The 23,320-nt window shown below is 36.3% G+C and overlaps 1 protein-coding gene across 1 annotated transcript in view; it reads left to right on the top strand.

Annotated features, from left to right (window-relative positions):
• Positions 1 to 11,404: 11,404 nt before the first annotated feature.
• The window catches only part of LOC118735260, a 209,125-nt gene continuing 197,209 nt past the window's right edge, over positions 11,405 to 23,320 (top strand). The window contains exon 1 of the mRNA XM_036464909.1: positions 11,405 to 11,977. Within this exon, the coding sequence (XP_036320802.1) occupies positions 11,929 to 11,977 (49 nt within the window). The 5' untranslated portion in view covers positions 11,405 to 11,928. The remainder of the gene's footprint in view (positions 11,978 to 23,320) is intronic.

Below are 23,320 nucleotides of genomic sequence, written 5' to 3'. Positions count from 1 at the left end.
AGAATTGATTCAGTGGGAATCAGGACAACAAACAAAATTTGATACACCAATGATATGGAGAGAACCTACTTGCCATTCAATAGAGTGTTATATTTGTCAAACAAAAGTACTTGGCGTTGGAAGATCAAGAGGAGTAACCTATGCTAGCGTACCTACAGTGACATTACCAGTACTACATTCAACGGCAGTTGCGGATCCAGTTCCATTGTCAACAGTAACATCTGAGTGCGGGGGATCAAGTTGTACTGAATTTCGCATGGAAAACGAAAGAAACGTTCTGTCACAAGCACAACTTAATGATTGGATAAGAGATTTGGAACTATCCAAGGAAAAGGTCGAGATCCACACTTCTCGTATGCAACAATTTAAATTTGTGTCATCCGATGTTAAGGTGACATATAGTAGAACTCGTCACGAACCATTTTCCAAACACTATACCAAGAAAGACAGTATATGCTACTGCAACGACATCCCTGGTTTATTCAAAGAGTTTGGTCAAACATATGATTCAAAAGAGTGGCGATTGTTCTTTAAATATGTCTTTAAAAATTAATATGTCTTTAAAAATTCACTTTCTCCACTCACATTTGAGCTTTTTTCCGGCAAATCTTGGCGACGAAAGTGATGAACATGGCGAAAGGTTTCATCAGCAAATGAAATTAATTGAGAATCGATATCAAGGATTCTGGGACGTCGCAATGATGGGTGATTACTGCTGGTTTCTCATAAGAGAAACCGATCCTAAACTGAATAAGCGTCAAAGTAGAACACATAATTATTTCGACAACATAGTAAAATCAAATTAAGATAAAGATTGTTAGAATATAGTATAAACATAAATAAATTAAAAAAAAGTTAAAAATATGGGTAACTTCATTCATAAATTGAACTTTTAACTCAATAGAAACAGAGCATAGCTAGATATTTCACTCTTCTTTATACCATACATACGTTTTGAGGTATACGTTGAAATTGCGCAACCTGGGTATTTTTATTTGATCGCTTATAACTTACGTAGTTTTGCATCGATTTTCTTCGATGATGCCTTATTTTTTTTGTAATATAACAGAGCTTAGGGAGAAAAAAAAAATCTGCAAAAAAATGAAAGGTTTTCGAGATCCTTCCCCGCAAAGTACAATTTTTTTTATATTTTTACAAAAAAAAATTAAAAAATCGGTAATGATTGTTCGTTATCTTTGAATCTACAGGGCCTAGCAAAAAGTGTTGTATGCACAGCTTATAGAAAATTTTATTACCTTTTAAAAGCTTCAAACCGTTTTGGAATTGCTTATTTCGATCTTGAGATATATATGATTAAGTGGACCCAATTTTTTTTTTTTGCAAAAACGGTAAATTGCAAATATCTCAAAAACGGTACCATAAAAGTAAAAATAACCTTGATTTTCGGAATCAGGGGGTGATTTTACATACGAATTTCATAACGGCGTCTCTGGTAAATTTTGGCCGTCGACCAGTGTTTTTATTACGCAAATTCTTAAATAAATGATGTCCTTGTGTTAAATTATTCTTTACCTTATGTGTACACACGTTGTCAAAAGCGATACTATTCTTCTTCACGCGTTTACGTCTGTTATAATCCGAAATATGAATTTTTCCATGACGAGTTGTCGGTTCACGACTGTCACGATTCAAGCCCAACTCTTTTAAGTGGCAAAGAATCGAATCTTCGAGTTAATCCAACTCTGAAATATTAATTATTTTATAATTAGTTAATTAAATAAGAAGTAAAATAATGATATTTTTTGTTTGAACTAAAATTAAAATGACCTACAAAAATATTAATGATTAAAATATTTTATAAATCATACATAACCACTGTGCGCGTTTGCTACTACCGTAACATGTCATCCTCTAGCTGAAATTAGTCAAGAACGTAAACCTACCGGTACGTAAACCCGAGTCAGCTGACACGATCTGTCTTACCAAAGCGCCATGTAAATGAAAACTCAGCACCGCAGAATTTTTCTGCAGTTGTAGCCCGTAGCGCAGAAATCTGCGGAATTTAGATTTTTCCGTGTCAGCTGATTTCTCCTTCTTTAGATGGTTGCCACTTCGTCAGTTTTACAGATGGTAAAAAAGATATAAGTTCCTATTCAAAATATGTTTAAAGTATTTGAAATTTACTATTGAATAAGGTTTTTGTTGAAAACTAAGTAGTTTATATTTAGCTAAAATCTATTATAGCACGAAAAATTGTAGTTGAAAGGGTAAGTTTATGAAAATGCATTGATGAGTGGCAACAGTGTAGTAAGCAACACTGAGGGCTCCAGTAATCGGCAAAATTCTGCGTATACAGACTGCGTTTAAGTATACGTTCTGCGTTCTCGACTAATTTCAGCTTCTAGCCGCCTTCTCTGATCAAGCGAGGTAGTCAGCCAACCAACCAGTCATTTGACAGACTATCAGTTTGTTCGTTTCTCATGCCAACCTAACAAGGCGCCCAACCACCCCCAATTCACGCGACCAGCATTACGCATACACATCGTCACGCACAAACACTCACACATAAACTCACAAGCTACAAGCAATTCATTCAATTGCCTCGCCGACATTTTCCGTCGCGCGGCAATGTTGCCTTATGGCTTGAGTGTCGGCAACCAGCAGTCGACAGTCGACACAACATTAGCATTGAAGTGCGCCAGCAGTTCGTCCACGTTTGCGAATATACGAACACACAAACAAGTTCGTGCCAAAGCACAAACACACTTACTCATAACGGCACTTTGGAAGCAAACAGACAAGGGCACACACACACCGACTAACACCCACTTGTGTATCAAGCATTTCACATCTACACCAACCCTCATATATCTCTTCTCAGAGCTGAAACGCCACGCACAGACGTCAGCTACACAAATTTCCCATTTTTTTCACACCCCATTCTTCACCCTCCGTCGCATACCTGACTCCGACCGCACTCCTTTGATTTAGTCATTTTTCTCTCTGGCACTATGGCAGCATTTGGTGCACTCAATGCCCGGTCGTTGCGGCAGCACTTCCCCCCCTTTTTCCTGTGGGATCTTTTATTCGATTTTGTAGCTTTGCTTTTTTTCTTTTATTTTTTGTGCTTCTTGCCTTGCCACATATTTTTACAGTCGTCGCTATTCCCTCTGTCGCATAACTTTTTTTTACCCTTACAAATGTTTCCAACTTTTTTGCTGTTTGCCTTTATTTTTTGCTGATACTCATTTTTTGCATTTTTTGTTGGTTGGCACTTCTTTGTTGGTAATACAAAGCGAAGTCTTTTTTTGGTTGTTTTATATATATATGTATATGTGCATACATATGTATACACATACATATGTACACGCATACATACATATATTGTCGCTACAATGAAAATTTTGGTATTTTTCATTTCGCAAAACTAAGTTATACGAGTACCCATTCGAATTTTTCATTATTTTATGGAACTGTGAAAAATTAATTTTTAGTTTCATTAATATCTGCCGATTAATATCCAGTTACTGAAGTAAACAGCTGCACTAAAATCCCTTTTTATATGGAGAGTGGCTCTATCTCAAAATACGTATCGCTATTTTGCTTAAAGTCCGTCACAACTCAACTAATTAAAAATAATAATAGATTGCCGCTTACAAAATAGGCTTGTGTTTGGCCGAACTTCTCCGATTTGTGACATGCGCCTTGAGGTTGTCACACAAATTGCATTTTTATGATAAGCTGGCAGAAATACACTGGGAGGTTTGCCATTGGGCCTTATGCATAAAAAGTGAGCTTAAGCTCAGACTCAATTTTTGCACTGAAGGGGTGAGCTCAAGCTCAAGAATTTGTACTGAAAATCGAGTCGGAGCTTAAGCTCACTTTTGATGCATGAGGCCCATTGTCTTTCGAGGGGCAACCGCTATTAGACAAAACATTTTAAAATAATAGCTAAAGAAAATACCGCCTATAAAGGCAATGCCTTCAAAGAAAAACCGTTTTTTCGCTCTCCTGTAAAATTTGAGTACCGTAAGAAAAGCGGTTTTGCATTTGTACGATGGGCGGTTTTGCAAAAACATCGACGATATGTGTGACCCGAAATTTCATGATTATGAGTAAGGGTTGGTAATGACGCAATTTTTGCTGCGTTGATATGTTAGCGCAAGCGCAGCAGTATGTATCAGCGCAATGCGCTAGCGCAATTTGCGTTGTACGTTACGGAGTGGCATCCATCGTAACAAAGCAAAAAAACAGATGGCATCTTTATCAGCGAATATAATTTTTACACGCATTTCTAATTTTTACGCGCTAACTACTAATCGTTTGGTTCTGCCTGGTGGATAAAAAGTATTTGTAAGTTTATTATAATTGTGTGTATGTTTTTCATAATTTAAAATTTCTATATTTCTAGGATTCTCGCAATGACTTCAAGAAGGAAAAGCGATGTGTGGTTGCATTTTTCCGAAGAACAGCAACAAAAAGTAAAGTGCTTGCTGTGCGGCCAGCATTTATCTGTGACCAACAAATCGACGTGCGGCCTAATTCGCCACCTAAATAAAAAGTATCCTACACAGAGAATAACAAGACATCCAGCCGAGGAATCGGATAATAATAACAATGAGTTGCAATCTGCTGCAACAACTACACGTGTATCCTGCAACACTTCGCCACCTGCAAATTCTACACCGCCACTTGAACTTTCAACGCCGCATACCGCCACTTCTGTACCGCCACCTGCTACTTCTGCACCGCCACTTGAATCTTCTGCGCCACGTACCGCCATTTCTACGCCGCGACCTACAGTCATATCGGGATACTTTCATAGGCCACTGTTGAATAAAAAAAAGAGTGAAATTAGTTAAAATGATTGTTATCGAATATCACCCATTCAGTATAGTCGAAGACGTCGAGTTTCGGAAACTTATTCATCTGCTTAACCCTAATTTTAGCGTTCCGACTAGGAAGACTATTTCAAGTTCACTTTTACCTGCGATTTATTATAAAACATTTGAAATAGTAAAATGCCGGTTAAAAAGAGCACACGCTGTATGTCTGACTGTTGACAGCTGGACTCCGCGAACGCAAGACAGTTTCTTTAGCATGACGGCACATTACATCTAACTGATACTTTTAATAAATGTTTGTTATGTACCTATATTCAGTTTGTCATGGTTAAGTTCCTGTAACACATAAAATGTTTTTTCTTTAATGAATGAAATACATTATTAAAAGGCTTACTGTTTTAATACAATAGTATATGCATAAAACTCAAAAATTTAAACTGTTTAATTGTATGAATCGGACAACAAAAGTTTTTGTTTCTCTCTCAACGCATATTGCGCTCTCAGCGCAATGTTTCGATCTCAACGCATTATTGCACTATCAACGCATTGTCGTGCTGTCGACGCATTGCGCTGTGAAAGAATTATTGCGCTGTCAAAGAGGTACTGAGTTAGCAATTTGGTGTATCAGCGCACGTAACGCACCTTGAGTATCAGCGCAATAACGCAACCCTGCGTTGCGTTACACATCATTAATTATGAGTACGAATTTTCAGCCTAAGCAGATTTGTTTAGCCATCGAGTTGAAATTCCTGCACCTTCTTAGGTCGGTGTTATGCAGACAAAGTTTTGAATAGTAAATTAAATGGCGGCTGCTGTTTGGTCATCAAATTAAAATTGCTGAAAGAGTCGCCAATCTCACCGAATTTGCTGCAGCAGCAGTTTGTGAATCAAAATTTCTGCATAACACCGACCTTACTCAGGAATTTTCCCCCAGGCCATTCAGTACCTTAATAGCTCCATGCAGTATGCAACTAGGCATATCAATCAGCTAATCGTGAGGCACACAAGGCGTGGCAGGTTATTTAGCCTAAGCGTGGTTGTATCCAGAAATGAAAACACATTTCTATACTGTCGGTATTAACCGCTTATAAGGTACAACTACTGGCTGCAGCAGTGCTAAACTTTTGCTTTATTTGTTGCGGTACTTTGGTTGTTATCGTAGCGTGTGCCTCAATGCCTGACATTGCGGCACATGGCTCATGGTAAATGGTAGTCAAGTTGAGTTGAGGCGAGTCGTTTGCTAAAGCTTAACATCATAGTCGCGCGCGATCGGCGTTCGGTGGCGGTGTTCAGCGGTTGTTGCTTACCTACTTTCTGGCTGCGTGTACAGTTGGTTGAATAGTTAGATGGTTGCACGGTTGGATGGTTTGGATGGCAGTCTAGCGAGCTGTTGGCTGCTGTTTTCACTGTTGTTTGTTTTTGTTGTTGCTCTCATTGTTGGCATTATTGCTGGTGGCTGTTCTGGGAGTATTGGGATGGCGCTGTGTTTGTTTTTTTCATCCCAGAACGCCACTTTCAGATGTGAAGTCTTTCAAGTCGGTAAATTGAAGGCGGAATAACAGCAAGGAGCGCAGCGGCGGAAATGGGTTAACACCGAGGAGGCCAAAGTGCGCGCGGGTTCTAAATTATACGCTATGATTGTGGCAAGAAATGTACAATTTGTGTGTGCACACGCCAATGCACTTACATGCGTTCGGTTGTATATTGTTAGGAAAGTTTTTGTGCTTGTGTTTATGTGTACTGTATGCTCGACTAAGCAGCACTTGGCAGGCAAGCAGTCAGCTTGCGCATCCGTTTGCCGTTTTTGCTGTTAGACTGCATGCAATGTGTCTATACCCGTGCCGTCTCCCTGCTTAGTTGTGTTTGCCACTTGGTTAAGCGTGGGTAGCGATGACGGTGCGGAGTGGTCGGAGAATTTGAAGGCGGATTGTTGAGGTACTTGGCTCGTGCGACACCGTCTGTGTACTCGACTCTGCGGGCATACATACGGATGAGCTTTGTGTGTTCCGTATGCACGAGTTTGTGTGCGAGTGTATGTACATGAATATTTTCCATGCACACCATAATGTGTGCATGTGTTCAATGCGGACGGCATGTCGGCTAGCCTCTGTTGTATCTCTGTACCAATAACTATGTGCAAGTGTGTGTTTGCGGTATAGGTCGTAGCCACTGGCAGTGTGCGCCAGTTACTCACAATTTTCACCGACCCGTCTTTTCTTGGCATGCCCGGCTTTTGGCCAACCGTCACCTCAACAGCAGTGATGATGGCAGCTAGCCTGGTCTTTGGGATATATTGGCGCGCACGTCATGCATCAAACGGAGGGTTCCGCAAGTAAGGGAAATTTAACAAGTCTGTATGGTTGGGGGGATACCGTTGCAATGGGTTAGGTTGGTTGGTTGAATGGTTGGACAGTGCGACAGTGAGCCGCTCAATTGAATGGGTTTTGTCGGCTCCATTTAGATACCCGCCAGTTTGGTTTGGTCAGGTTGGCCCGTTGATTTGTTTTTTGGTTTGGGTCGGCTTGGAATTACAAGCCCAACTGTGCATACATACATACATACGTATATATATAAATATGTATAAAGGCGTTTTACGGATGGATGGCTGGTAGGCGCGACGATACTGGCAGAAAGAATGTCAGGCGTTGAAGGGAAAGCAGAGAATTACATTTGAGTACACACGCCAAGGGAATTCCACCCTAACACCAAGAGCTCAACAAGCATCGGCGGCAAATAACGTAAACGGCAATTTTGGTAATGGAAGAATTGAAGACGGTGAAAAGGGAGGAAAACATAGGCGAAGACGAAACTTTGCAGCACAGTGGCAATACATATGCATATTTATGTGGGTAAGTACGGATTGCAGGGTCGTAATGTTGACGTTGTTATTTTTTTTCTAAACTTCTCTCCGTGATGTGATAAATTCGAATGGATGGATGTATGTATGTACATATATGTGACCAAGTACGTTGAATGCACACATGAAAGTAGGTGTGGGCGTTGCAGCTTGTCGAGTTGCACGACAGCTCAACAGTCGACGTGCATTGAATTTTTTGCGTTCAAAGTCACTGCTGATATTCGCCAAGTGATGTGTTTGTGGAGGCGTTGGGTTAGTTTAGCAAACAATGTACGAATTGATGGGATTCTGTCAGGGGGGGTTTGTTTTAACGGCTTTCCAAATCATATCTATATATACATATGTATGCACAATACAAAACGTTGGCTACTTCATGCACCTGTTTCAAAGAAGATAGTTTTTCGTCTCATTACCACTTTTTTTTGGCTCTAAACCCATTGAATTAATTTCTCGAACACATTTGCGGAACAGCTTTACTTATAAAGACATTCGAGACATTGTTCAAACTACGTAGTAGCTAATCTTTGCAGTCCTTCTGTAACTTGCAAAGCAGACAATGTTCGCTATATTCGTCATCATCATCCTATTTGCCGTCACTAGCGCCTCAGAGTGTCCCCTGCACCTTTGCTGTCGGTGTCAAGTCGTATGTCGTTGCTGTAGTTGCTACGTCGTCGTGGTTTTACACTGACTTGAAAGTCCCAACGGTTGCCGCCGAAACGCCCAACGGCACAGTCGCGTGCACACAACTTGCCACAACCAGTCAACCAACCAACAAACTAGCGAATGTTGCCATTACTTGGCGTTGGCGCATGTTGCTACAGCTACTAACTACTGCTACTGGCACTGCTCGCATCATTCTTGTGTTAGTTGTTGCTATTCTCGTCTCTGTTGTTTTGCTGGCTGGCTAGCTGACTCCAATCCGCTGCGCTGAGCTCAGCTCAACTCAACTCAACTGAACTGAACTCGAGTCGACTCGGTATGCGGCATAGCTACGGTGACCATCCGTCCTGTATTATACGGACAGTCCTCTTTTTTTGTCATTTGTCCTGGTAATTTATTTATTTCATACGGGACGCCAAAAGTTCTGTATTTCTTTTAATGCCCAGTCTTCGGTATTTTGGCGCCCCAGCAGTTTATAAAAATGGCATTCCCGTGAACTCGTAGTTTTTATTTTTAAATCTGAACGCTTGTGATTCGAATCGTGGAGAACATATGTAAATGGTTTCTGAATTTATAATTTTGGGTAGAAAATTTGTGAGCAGATATGAATCGAAATTAGATGTTAATGATTTTTTTTTCAAGTTTCTAAAATAAATTGCTCTAGTATTAGCTTTTCAAAGGTTTTCTCATTGCATTTCAAGCATATTGAGCAGGTAGCAGGAGTAGAGCAGCTGATCTTACTTTTGTCGAGAATCTCGTCTTTAAATTGTCATTTTTCTTTACATTTTACTCTAAAATTTCAAACACATTTCAAACAGAGTTGGGCATTATTCGAATAAATTGTTATTTAGATAATTATTCGAATAAACTTTTATCCGTAATATAATTATTCGCAGATAACTCATTTACGAATAAATTATTCGTGAATAAATTGCTTTCGAGTAATTGATTCGTTGTTTTATTCGTTATTTTAAATAATGAATAAAAACTCATTTTTAACACATTGAGCCACTTTTTCTTTTATTTCTATTGTCAAGGATTGCGAGTTAGCTGAATTCTGTTTACTATTTTGCCAAGAATACTAGCTCATTCCCTCTGGTTACGCGGCCCCTGATAAGATTTTTTGCATTGGCCCATGCAAGAATAGCGTTGAAAACCAAATATGGGTAAAGTAAAAATTCTCAATTTAGGTTGAACAACTAAAGAGCAGAACCCTTCTCACACATATTTCTGCCAAAAAAATAGCGCTCTGATGCTATATGGGAGAAAAAATACCTTTCAATGTCATGAGCTTTACCGATGGTCTTATTTCCATTTGTGAGATCTTTTCTAAGCGTGCGTAATCTTCTTCTATGGTCTTGCAACTACAACATTGGTCCGATGCGTCAACCTCTAGTCGTATGTCATGTAGGCCAACAAAAGTCCTTATAAGGAAGCTGAAGAGCACAGATGTGCGTTTTCTATTATAGGAGAGCCAAAAACCCTCGATGTAAAATTTGGCCATTGATATACCAACAGTGGTCTTTTTTGGAAGGATGTGGTCGAAACTTTCCTTGCTGATTCGCCACTTTTAAAATATCCAAGAGGTGGTTTCCTTGAGTCTTACTGCTGCAGCAATGGCCGCCCGAGCGATTTCATCAGGCGGAGGTAGATGCAAAGTCGCATTTAGGGTGTATGACGACGTGAGACATCGTAAATTCATATAATATAAACATAAAAAACAAAGTATTCCAAACATATGGGGTTTCTAATGATTTCGACTGCAGCACCATTATGAATTGCAACCTGATTGTACAATAAATAGGGATTTTCTAAATAACTCAACTGCAGCGCCACCTAGCGGTTCCATTTTTCGCATAAGTATTTTTCATCATGCAGGAAGAACACATTTGGAATTTGAACGAAATCGGTTCATAAATACGGCTTTTATAAATAACTCGGCTCCATCGCCACCAAGGAGTTTTCTAGTAGCCTTTAATAGGACTTTATGCGCAGGGAATAACCTCCGAAAATTTGACTTAAATCTATCCAGGGGTTTGAGTTAAATCGCAACAACGAAAACGGTTATCATTTTATACATAAATATATGTACATATCTATATACATAAATTACTTGTTTTATTATTATTTTATTCGTTATTCGAATAATTAATGAAGATAATAATTATTCGAATAACGAATAAAATAATTTATCCGTCATTCGAATAATTTTTTTTTTGAATAAACAAAATTATTTATTATTTACGAATAACAAGAAAAACAATTTATTTATTTGTTATTCGTCATTCGAATAAATTTTGCCCAACTCTGATTTCAAATACACATAGCTTGCTGTTTGCCGTGGTGTGATTGTAATTTTAAATTTTGTGAAGAGAGCAGATATTCATTGGGCGAAACTACGCCAAAAAAATTATTGCTGATTGTATGAGGTGTTTTTCAACATGAGAAACTCCTTGAGAATGTTGTAAAAATGATGAAGTTCTCAAGGATGGAGGGGAAGTGGAACCTTTCGAAGGTACGCTTTGCAATTCAGCTCGTTCCGGATACTATTCACTGCATTGTGCTTGGCTGAAATCCGAGTCAGAAAATAATCCGTTGAATACCACTCGTGCTTCAAAAGTAATCGGATTAAGGAAAATATCCCTGCCTTGGAATTTTTGTAACAGATTTTGCGGGGTAAAAGTCCCGAGCACAAAGTTATGGAAAATATTCTACAAATGTGTGATGCTAAAACTGAATATTTATGTTCTGCTTCCACAAAAGATCGAAGAATGTATGCAAAATAAAGATACTGTTTCAGGGCTAATAAATCTATGATCATTGAAAAGGTTTTAAAATCGTCTAGCCTTTATGGAAAAATTGGCAAACTTATTTCTTGTCCCGTATTCGACTGCCATAAATATGGTCACCGTAGGTATAGCATGCCACTGTTGTGATTCGCTTCAACACACACATATGTATACTTGTATGTACGTGTGTGCGAAGCGCGTCGTCTGCGTAGTCGTCGAAGCGGCCAGGATATTTAGAAAAGCACCAAGGATAATGATTCAGTTTTGATTTAAAATCTGTTAGTTCGTCGCGCGACGTCTTGGTGTGTGGACGCTTCAATACGTTTTCCGTTTCGTTCAACTTGGCTTATTTATCGTAGTGGTTTGGCGAAAAAGTTTATATCATCTGTGTTCTGAAGAAATTTAACACTAGCACGTTGTTGTCGTTGTCACCGTCGCAGTTGTGGTGTCTGCAGACGTAATTGTCGTTTATTCTGGCCTCAAAATAGGGGCACGGTGTGGGTGGATGTGCAAGTAGTGTTTAATTGTAGCCTACAAGTTTGTTTAAAACACACGCTCGTCAGCGGCGCTTTCAATTTCATTGTGCTTAGCTTGCGACGGTTGTTCGTCCGCAATACGTACTCGCACATAAAATGTTGTGGTGACCTATCAACTTCCGTACAAGCTTAAGTCGCTAAATCAAGGTGTATCGCGATTTATAAGCTATTTTACTTGTGAACTAAGTGGATTTCGATCATGTGCACCATATACCCAGCTGCAGTAATTCGTTTCTTTGTTTAGTTCCGGATTCGTGAGGATTTTCGGCAAACATGACAATATGACAGCAAAACGCGACAAGGATTATGCTAAAAGTAAAACATCAACTGGTAATACAGATTTTGCGTTTTACATAATATTTAAATTTGGGCTTAAAATGCTAAGGGGAGTCTCACTTCTTAGCAAATCGCTCTGTTGTTGTGATTTATTTGCTTGATATTTATGAACTCTGAACAATTCAGTACTTTTGATGTGAACAAAGCAACTTTTATTCACAATTTGAATTATTATTTTTTATATTGGACTCAAATTGTGACAATTTTTTGTAAAACTATACCAATTTGCTTAAATACTTAAATAGTTTTATGTTAGTACTAGGGTGATTGGACTCAAATTGTGACAATGTTTTGTAAATCTATACCAATTTGCTTAAATTGGCGAATCTAAAAAACAGGTAACCATTGTGTTATTTAGCTTTATTTTCACTGTTGTAAACCAAATTCAGCTGGTTGCTTTTGGATATAATTCATTGACGTATACTTGAAGCCTCAAAAAAAATGGGATCAATTTTCTGCATAACTTTTGAATTATAGGTGCTTAAATTAAAAAATAATAATGAAAACAAGTGAATTTATTATGTAATTTTTAAGAGGGGCACAATTAATTATGTCATAACTTTTGAAGCACACCTAGGGTTTAATTGATACCACTAAGGTATCACTCTAATGAGTACTTGTACTCAAAAGACTGAAAGTATCGATACCTACTCAGTATCGGCAAATATCGAGTACTTACTTGAATTGTTTTCATCTTCTCTTTCGAGAGATACTACCCTTTTTTGTTGTAAAAGGTCGTATGATTACGTCTTATCATGGTTTAAAACATTGTATGTCAAAATCAAATAAAAAGCCAATAAAGTTGCAGGTATAGAAAACGTATATATTTAAGTTATTTAGTAAGAATACAAAATAATTATTAATTAATATTTGTGGTACATTATAATAATAATTTTTTCAGTCATATGAGTGTATAGGTCACCCAATATGGATAAGTTTCAGATTTTTATTTTTGTTTTTATTTTCAAATTAGTTTTATTCACTTTTTTTTATAAATAATATAGTTCATTCCATAACAAAAACCTTGTTAATCCAAGTTTAAAACTTTGTACAAAAACTAAAAGTAAATCAACAAAGTTTCATCAAAGAGTGTAAATAATAAGAAGGGACAACTTGTGCCTTCTCTTTTGCGCTAGTACGTTTTCATCAAAATTCATCACTTTTTATTCTGAAAAAAAATTTGTTGAGTTTTGGTGAAACTTTGATTTTCTTTTAATTTTTGTACAAAATTTGAAACTTGGATTTACATGGTTTTTGTCATAGAATGAACTATATTTTTTATAAAAATGTAACTTAAATTAATTTGAAAGTAAAAATAAAAATCCGACACTTATCCATAATGTCACCCCTATAAGTATACAGCGCACTGCATCATTTACAAACTATTTATGAAGAAAAAAATTGTATTGTTTCTTTTGGTACATTGCTGAGGAACAATATTAGTTACAAATACATATATGACTTCATAAAAGTATATTATTCACAAAATATTTATGAAAAAAATAGCTTTTGGGGCACACTGCCAAGAAACAACAACTTTTCTAAATGCTTTCCAGACAAGCGATTTCTACTTTCTCTACTACATGACCGCACTTTTCACGAAAACTCTAACAACGGGCGTCATACCGAACCGATACCGAACAAAAAGGTATCCAGGAAAAAAATACTTGGTATCAAATGAAAATTACTTACTTGTATCGATTGAACCCTAAGCACACCATATTCTGATTTGAAATTAAATGGGCATTTAGCACTTATGTGTACACTTCATATGTAGTAGGTAAGAAAAGTGTGCCTTAAAAAATGACGAAATGGCAAGTAAGATTTCACAATTTTCAAAATTTTCGGTTTTTCGCGTATAGGTTTTGAAGCATTTAATTTTAAGAACTTTTTAAGTATGTATTGTATTCTACAAACAATTACGAATAATTTGATACGTTAGCAAGAGGTATGCTTTCAGAATAAACTAACTTTTAAAGATAAAATATTCTGCGATCTTGGGCGTAATTTTTAATCCAAAAACACCTTAATTGAAGGCACATTCTGAAAATACGTGGAAACGATATAAATCTTTCTATAACTGCTAGTCCTTACAAAATTACATATACATGTAAAATGCTTGAAAAAATTTGTCTTTAGAAGTGTGCAAAAACCCTGATTTACTACTTTTAATGATGCTCCTTCTTTTAGTCAGAATATTTTGAGAGTGGTATCAAAGTAGCTTCGACAAATGTTCTGTATTACTTAATTGTAGCCTTCTAAATTCAATGGGGTCCTCAGTTTCACCCTATTGGCTCCACTTTTCGAGATAGCGGTACTTAAACTCTGCTTAAATTTTACTTATTTCGTAAAAAGTCCCTGAGTTTTGAAGATATTTTACTAAAATTTTGCACATAACCGTTTTTTAATATTACTTTAACTATTTCATAAAATCATCAAAATCGGTTCGCTAAAACATCTAGCTCTCATACAACTGATTGATCAGAGATGTTGTTTTGCGTTATAACTCCTCCAATTAAACAGGTTAAAATTTAGTATAGGTTCAATTTGACATATAGCACGCATATTATTCAGATATGAAAATAGAGTTATAGCGCAAAAACACATATCTGAGTAATCAGTTGTATTGGAGCTATATGTTAATGTGAACATATTTCGATAATTTTAAGGAATAAATAAGGTAATATTAAAAAACTGTTATGTGCAAAATTTTAGTAAAATAACTTCAAAACTGAAGGAGTTATTTATAAAAGAAATAAAATTTAATCAAATTTTAAAGTACCGTTATCTCGAAAACCGGAGCCAATCTGGTAAAACGGGGCATGCCATTGAATTTAGAACGTACCAATTAAGTGAGCTCAACTTTAGAATTCTTTGCTCAAACTTTACAACTTGAACAGCGTAATTTGAACCCAGCTTATTCTTTTGTTTTCTATTTCAAGTTCATTCCTCGTCTAACTTTTGAAGCACTTTATGAAAATGAATTACACTTATATTAATCGATTTAATAAGAGATTACGAATAAAATGATATATAAAACATAGGTGTGCCCACAAATTTAAAAATACATTTTTTTTTTGAAAGTGTACCTTTTTTTAGATTTGCCCAAATACTTAAATAGTTTTATGTTAGTACTAGGGTTATTGACTCGATTTTTTCAATCTTGATTTTTCGAATATCGAATAAACCGAATTTTATTGTCGAACAAACCTGTTTTTTCATTTCATACAAAATTTATATCTCAATAAAAGTTTTGAGTTTTTCGAAGTTTTCAAGGCTTTCTGCAGTTTAAGGGAAACCCCTAACTAGTTTTAAAATTTGGTTATTTGGGGATAAATAGTATATCACATTTGATTCCAATAAATGAATATTTGGCGCTTATGCGTTTTCTACGTGTATGACCGAGCTTTTCCTCCTAGTCGTGTCCTGCTTCTTGATGTTGCGACACAAATGGAGATATCTGCACATCCGAGAACTTTTTATGTGACAGAAGTACACTCGGAGGTTTGCCATTGTCAGCCGAGGAGGGAGCGCTATTTGAAAGCATTAGGGGTATTCTCGATTCGGTGCATTATTGGCTAATTTTGTTGTTGTTTGAACACATGAAACAACAATAATTTTGTTGTTGTTTGAACACAGGAAACAACAATAAAATTATCCAATCATGCTTTTTATGCTATCTATGCATAGGGCTGCCATAAGTTTTTGTGCAATTCCGGACGTCAGCCAAACTATCCCTGCATGACCTAACAGAGAGATTTACCACAGATTTCAGGCAAAGTTTCTATGAGGTTTTTGGAGGGAAATATCCATACAAATTTGCTTGTTTATTGAGGTAGCCAAATGGTGACAACATTTTTTTCCTTTGCAATTAGGAGAACGCAGGGTATTGTGGACTCAGCGGCTATTGGGGAGCACCTATTAAAAAATTATATATAAAACAATTGAGTAGTCCACTTGCAAACAGCGTTATGTGATTTTATAAAAGTAAGCCATAAATTAAAAAAAACGTCTACGACAACAAGCAACATCCAAACTGTATATTTTTTTTTTATTAACTTTTACATAGCTAGCTTTTTTAGGTTTTCGCGTTCTCTCCTCCATGAAGATTTGTCTTCTTCTTTTTTACTACCTCTTCCACTAGGCACCGAAATTACCACGTTTTCTTGCAGTTTTCTGAGTTCATACGAGGATGGAGACTGTTAAGAGTGTATAAAAAAGTATTATAGCGACTTTTGCAAGAGCAGTTTGCATTTGATGCTACTGCTTTAAAATATAGAAAGATTTCGCACTGTGTTGTTAGTGGACATGAAATACTTTAAATACTGGTACGTTACCCAGCGAAAACTATAAATCGAAAAAAATTTACACAGCGCACTTTGCAAGTGGACTACTCAATTGCAGTCAAAGATATTATATTATTGGATTTTGACCCCTTACGATGAAAGGATTGCGTGCTTTTTAGGATTTACTGAGTTTTAAACTAATATGAAACGTCAAGTTCTATATTTGCACATTAAACGATTTTGTGCTAAAAATGTATTTTTTTTAGACTTTGAATGCTTTTTATTGATTTTTTGAAACGTACAAAATTAAAAAATTACACTAGCGAGAATTGTGGCTTATTTACATTTTCAGCTATTGGTGCTAATAATTTTATAATTTTGTATTATTTCTATAATAATTTTCTGGAATCATGATATGGATTTTCAGATTGTGAAAATCCATACACGAGTCGAATATATTCTGAATTGATTAGTTTTCGGCATGAACGCATTTTTTAACAAAGAAAATTAGTTTGATAGATTGTAATTGAAATACATAAGTTACTGCCGTAATACTTGTCTACATGATTGTAATATTTTGAACTTGAATTTAAGATGAAAGATCTATTTTTGTACAAGAATTCAATGTAAAGTTGGTGTAGCAAAATAACCAATGTCAATGACACTTTGAAACCTATAACAAACGTTAAAAAATTTGATTCAACATAAAATGTACTGAGTCAGTTGTTCCTGGAATTCACAAAGCAAATTAAACTAGCATTAGAATATTTTTGAAATCTAAATTGGTCGATAGTGCTAAGTTTTTAATTGCATTCCACCTTTCTTCCATTCTTAATTTTTGCCACTCTTCCCGCGTTTTTTCTTTACTTATTATAGTGTTTACACAGCCCATCTCGCCCAAAATGGTATCTTCATCGAATTTAAGACTAACAGGTCTATTCTGCGCTGGTAATAAAAAGTTTGTAACCGGTAAATAAAGTTTCTGTCAATTTTTAAACCCTTTTCGCATTCTGCGTACTCTTGTAACCGGTAAATTTTGTTACCATCTCATAAGCTGGTAACAAAGTATTGCCCCGTGAAATATGCAATGCCAGAATTTGCACAATTCCTCATAGCTGAATCGCTGAATATTTTAACTGCATTAAAAACGTTCCTAGAATCGCGGTGACAAGAACTGGTAACATTTTTTGGTAATAAAATTTCCCGGTTACAAAATCTTCGGTAACGCGCAGAATAGACCTGTAAGTAATATTTACTTCAACAGTTTTCCAGGACATTTCATTTTCGATGCTAATCCAAGTAAGCTTGCCAAAAAAACTTGAACTTTGACCCCAAGTCTAAGCTATGTTCACAAATTGAGTAAGAAAGCGTTGTAACATTAACGCAAAGTTTTAGGACCTACAGATTGAATACAACTATTTATAAGGCATATATTTTTAGTATAAGAAGTAAAATCAAAATTAATTTAATGAATTCTGAATGCGTCTAGAATTCGTTAATGTAATAAATAATTACCCCAAGGAAAAATTCCGGACAAATTTTAATTCCGGACAATTTCTGGACGAGAATAGTGAATTCCGGGTTGTCGGGCCAAATCCGGACGTCTGGCAGCCCAATCTATGCACCATGGTAGACAGTATGCACCGCATCGAGAATACCCCTATTGATTTTACGATTTTTATGTATAAATCTCGATTATCTCAATAAAGCTCGTTTTTAAACCACCCCGTTTAATCAGGCAAATCTCAGATTATTAGCCGCCAAATGTGTTGTGCTTGTTATTCTCACATCACAAGGAAAAGTTATATTTCTTCTCCGTGCCGCCGTGATCACTTTTTTTAATATATTTTAACTTAGTATTTTATTACCTTTACAAACCTCTTTTCCTTGCCAGCGTCCATTTTTGTTTACTTTTACATTTGGCATTTCTCCCCTTCTTCGCAAAAATAATCGATAAAACTAGGTTGGACACCGAAAAGTTATCGGTTAAATCTGAGATTATTTTATAATTACAGATTAACAAGGAACGAATTTTGTATGGCTAATCTCTTTTTCTTATTACAGATTAGGGAGTTAAGCTCGATAATGAGGATAATCTACTTATATGTAAACCTAGTATAGGGCTTGCCACAACGGCGATTTGGACGGTTTTGCAACTGGTCGATGAGCGGGTTTGCAAAAACATCGACGATATGTAGGTAATTAACTTTAATACAAAAATATTTATAATCGTAAACCGCACACTGAGAAAAGAGCTTAGTTACGTCAACGGAATATGTTAAATTTTTTGTTTGTAGTTACCAATTCTTGTGTTGAGAGAAATATACTTTGCTGACAATTTTATCAGTGCGGCTATGGTCAGTTAACACTTTATATATAGGAGCCCAACGATTTTGTGGTTTAACGAGAGAAAACGGTCCGAACTGGACTTAAGTTGTATGTACTCTCAAATGCGGTTTCAATTAGGGCGGCTTGATGTTGAAACAGAATAAAAAAAGATGAGTATGATAACATTTTCGCTAATTTACTAAAATACTGTCCCAGCTCAAAAAACAGAATTTTTAGGAGGCGGATTTAATGTTTTCACTGTATTCACAGCATGCAGATAATTGAGATGCATATTCTCTTCTCACGCGGAAATTTCGCAATATTTGAACACGAAATCTTCACACAATATGAGGAATGATATACATATGTATGTAAAGAGTAATTCTGCATCATTTGCTCAAAAATTTCGCTTCTTGTGTTATGACAATCTTTGAATAAAGGATACGTATGTATATCATAACCTGGGGAATACAACATTGTCTAAATATCCGCCACAGACCTTAAGGTCGATTAAGGCTAATTAGCGTAGACCCGCGACTTCAGAAAACTCCACAAGAAAATATCTAGCGGAGTCAAATCGCACGATTTTAGCTGTCAATTCATCGTTCGTCTCTCTAAACTAGGGTTGCCCAAATCAGCACATACATATGTGTCGCGGGCGACTGCGCGTGCAAAGCTTTGCACAGCGGTGCTTGGCAAGCGCGGAAGCAAAAAGTTATCGGAAGGGGAAAACGAAGTCAACAGAATAGTGAGATTTTATGTGTGACAGTGATGGAAAATGAGTGTGCATTGTGCCATTTTCGGCACTTTCGGAAGCAGCCGGCACCTTCAGCACAATCGATAGATTTTCGGCACTATTTTTGCGTAACTCAATGCAACTAATAAATATTTCTTTCGGATCCGCAATTAAAAATATTTTTGTACATTTAATCGTATGTGCTTAAACTGATAAATGATATAAACATAGAAACGCAAGCAGAAGAATCTCGCTTCCACACTCTGCATATGCGCTTAACATTTTTGCTTAAACAAATTTGTCGAATTTCATCTCCAAAGCAAATATTAAATATCATTTAATATATACTTTAGATTTAAATAATCATTTTTAGTGGTGGGCGAGCCCGAGATGTTTAAATGATCGAGATAGTACATTCAATTCGTGTAGATTTTTGAGAACTTTCTTCGTTGAAGGTGTTGCACTTTTTTCCATACTGAAATTTGTGTACATCATTTATCATTGTCTAAGAAAAACTATAAAATAAAGCTTAATTTAAAATATTGGAATAAAAAATAACAACGCTACACGCGTATCTATATATATAAAATTAAGTGGCAAAACTTCCTGTTCGCATACTCCTCCTAGACGGCTTGCCCGATATCAAATAAATTTTCAGGGGTGATTGGGGTCTGTGTGGAGGGTGCACATAAGAAATTTCATGTGTGTATCTTTGCACGTTTTGCAAAAACAAAAAAAAAAAATTAATTCTGTTTGGCTTTACGTGTTTTTTTCGGATTTCTATCATTCCTAGACGGCTTGCCCGATTTCAATGAAATTTTCATGGGTGATTGGGGTCTGTGTGGAGGGTGCACACAAGAAATTTCATGTGTGTATCTTTGCACGTTTTTCAAAAACAAAAAAAAAAATTAATTCTGTTTGGCTTTACGTGTTTTTTTCGGATTTCTATCATTCCCAGGCGGCTTGCCCGATTTCAGTGAAATTTTCAGAAGTGATTGGGGTCTGTGTGGAGGGTGCACATAAGAGATTTCTATCAATCCTAGACGGCTTGCCCGATTTCAATGAAATTTTCAGGGGTGATTGGGGTCTGTGTGGAGGGTGCTCATAAAATGAAATTTTCAGAAGTGATTGGGGTCTGTGTGGAGGGTGCACATAAGAAATTTAATGTGTGTATCATTGCACGTTTTGCAATTAATTCTGTTTGGCTTTACGTGTTTTTTTGGATTTTTATTATTGTTTTGCCGCAAGATTGGCAGTCCCGCGTTTTACTAATAAATAAACAGAAACAGCTGGCGAATGTTTACAATTATTAAAAAACATTGACAACAACATTGTGTCTTTTTTCCAGATTTAATTCAATCGATTTGCTACATTAATTCGAAAAGAATACTTTAGAAAATGCCTCCACTACGCAGACGTAATACGGTTGGCAGGCATACGCGTGATTCACATCGAATGTCAATAAGGAGAAGAAATCAAAGCGAAGAGCAACGCGCTCAAGTGAATGCCCGAGGTAGAGCGGTGTACCCGAAAAAGGCACGACAAATTCGATAAGGCCAAACTAAAACGACATCTTTTATTTAGCATCGAATCATCTGATTCGTATGGAGTTTTTCTTTACTTTAAACACACAAAACATTGTAAATATGCCAAGTTTGGTAATATACTTAAAAAATGGCTACAGAAAGTTTTTCTCGCTTCTGTAAAATTTGTAAAAATGAACCTAGAAACATTTCACTCTAAGCAACCGATATGTATTTATTTATGAGTTTGGGGACTAAGGGTCAAAGCATACTGGAGCGGCGAGCAAAGCATAAGTTCGCATCGAGCAAAGCTTTAATTACAAACGTGTATGCACGCTTTGCTCTTCACTGTGCGTTCTCCCATTGAAACATATGCGTTTGAAATCGGCGCTTTGCTCGAAGCTCTTAGCCTAAATTGGCTTTTAAATAGTGGATAGTGGATAATTATGAGCAATTGGCACGCTGGGGACAGTTCACATTTTTTCAAAATTCATATTTATCAGTCGATTTGATTCAAATTTTGTTGTGTCATTTATAAAAAAAAAAAAACAAAAAAAAAGAATCCCATCATGGTGTCGCTGAATTTACATTTGAGAAATTATTGAGTGTGGTTCGTATGTAGGATTTGCAGGTCTACTTGAGATATCGCACACATTCTTCAAGAGCCAATTAATTCCAAATTCTCCGTTCGTCAAAAACTATTTCTTAGAACATGGTGCTCACATGGAACTTTCAACAAAATGTTGTAAATATGTCAGTGTCTTTAAATATTTTGAGCGCATTACCAAAAGTTACAAATATTGGCTAAATACCTTCTTGATGTGGTATGTAGACTTGAAGTCGATATTAGATTTTAAATTGAGTTTCCTGCGAAAATAGGATGCGTTGTCTACATTCTAAACGAAAGGAACTAAACGTTTTTTTTTTGGATGTAGTGAGAGGGAGCAACAGCACAAAAACAATTCTAAGACGTAGCGAAGCACGCCGGGTATTTGCTAGTTCATCCATATAACATAAAATGCGAACGTTCCTTATATGGAAGAAAGTGCGCAACACCGCAAACAGAAAAATTCAAAAAATCAATAGTATTTTCTAGACACTTCAAACTTGCACATTGTTAACCCAAAACATGTCTACAAATTCCGAACAAAAACTGTGAAAATTTGATGAAACTTTGTTGATTTTTTTCATTCTTTCAAGTTTCGATTTATTTGTAAGGTTTTTGTTTGATAGTGAGCTACAATTTTATAAAAAAAATAATTAAAATTATTTAAAACAAGTAAGAAAGTCTTAGTTCGGGCGGAGCCGAACATTAAATACCCGGCACAAGTATTAAATATATGTTTTTCACCTTTCCGAAAGCTACCGCTACATGGTAAGCCGGGGTGTATCAATTTTGAGTAAATTAGCGTCCTTAAACTTCGAAATATTGAAGTTTCAAGCATTTCTGAAATTTACAGTTATATGAAAATTTACCGTAATTATAGTCCGATTTCAATAATTATCAACGTTTTGCTTCTATGTGGCAAGAACAATAACCATACCGAGATTGGTACAAATTGGTAGAACGGTTACCGAGATATATATATGTGATCATAAGTGGGCGGTGCCACGCCCATTTTCCAAAATTTTATCATAAACGTATTTCTTGCTAAAGAATTGTTGCAAGCATCAATTTTGAATAAATTAGCTTAAATATTTACTGATTTATCGAAGATTTCGTATTTCTCTAAATTACCGCTATATGGGATGTGGGCGTGGTTATTGTCCGATTTTAAAAATTTGCGGCCATTTGGTATGCTGTAGTAAGGCTAACAACTGTGCCAAGTTTGGAAGAAATTGGTGCAGCGGTTACCAAGATATACAGATGTAACCATATGTGGGCGTGGCTACGCCCATTTCCCAAAAATTTATAATATTCTTTTTTTTCGTCTAAAACTTATTGTAAATATCAATTTTGAGTGAATAATCTTCTTCTTCTAAAATATCGCAGTTTTCGTATTTCTGAAAATAACCGTTATATGGGAGGTAGGCGTGGTTATTGTCCGATTTTGCCCAATTACGCCCGAAAGAAGTGCACATACCAAGTTTCGTTAAGATATCTCAATTTTTACTCGAGTTATCGTGTGCACAGACGGACGGACGGACGGACAGACAGTCACCGATTACTCGATTTCTCTTTTCATCCTGATCATTTATGTATACATTTGTCTATATCTATCTCGATTCGTTTTGCCTGTTACAAACAACCGTTATGGGAACAAAGTTATAATACCCTTGTGCACAAGTGCGCTCGGGTATAAAAATAAAATAAATGCCGGGTGACCGTGTAATTTTGTCAAAGATGAAGACAATGATGATAAAACATTAATACACTACTAGAGTGCCAGTTACTGTCGAAATTCGACAGTTTTTCTAGTTTTTAGGAGCCTTGGAGAGGGTTTCTAACTTAACACGTAGCAAA

This window comes from Rhagoletis pomonella, unplaced genomic scaffold (assembly GCF_013731165.1).
Source record: "Rhagoletis pomonella isolate Grant_MI unplaced genomic scaffold, Rhpom_1.0 Rhpom_scaffold_00003, whole genome shotgun sequence".
Classification (NCBI taxonomy): domain Eukaryota; kingdom Metazoa; phylum Arthropoda; class Insecta; order Diptera; family Tephritidae; genus Rhagoletis; species Rhagoletis pomonella.
This window is presented reverse-complemented; position numbering and strand designations above follow the sequence as displayed.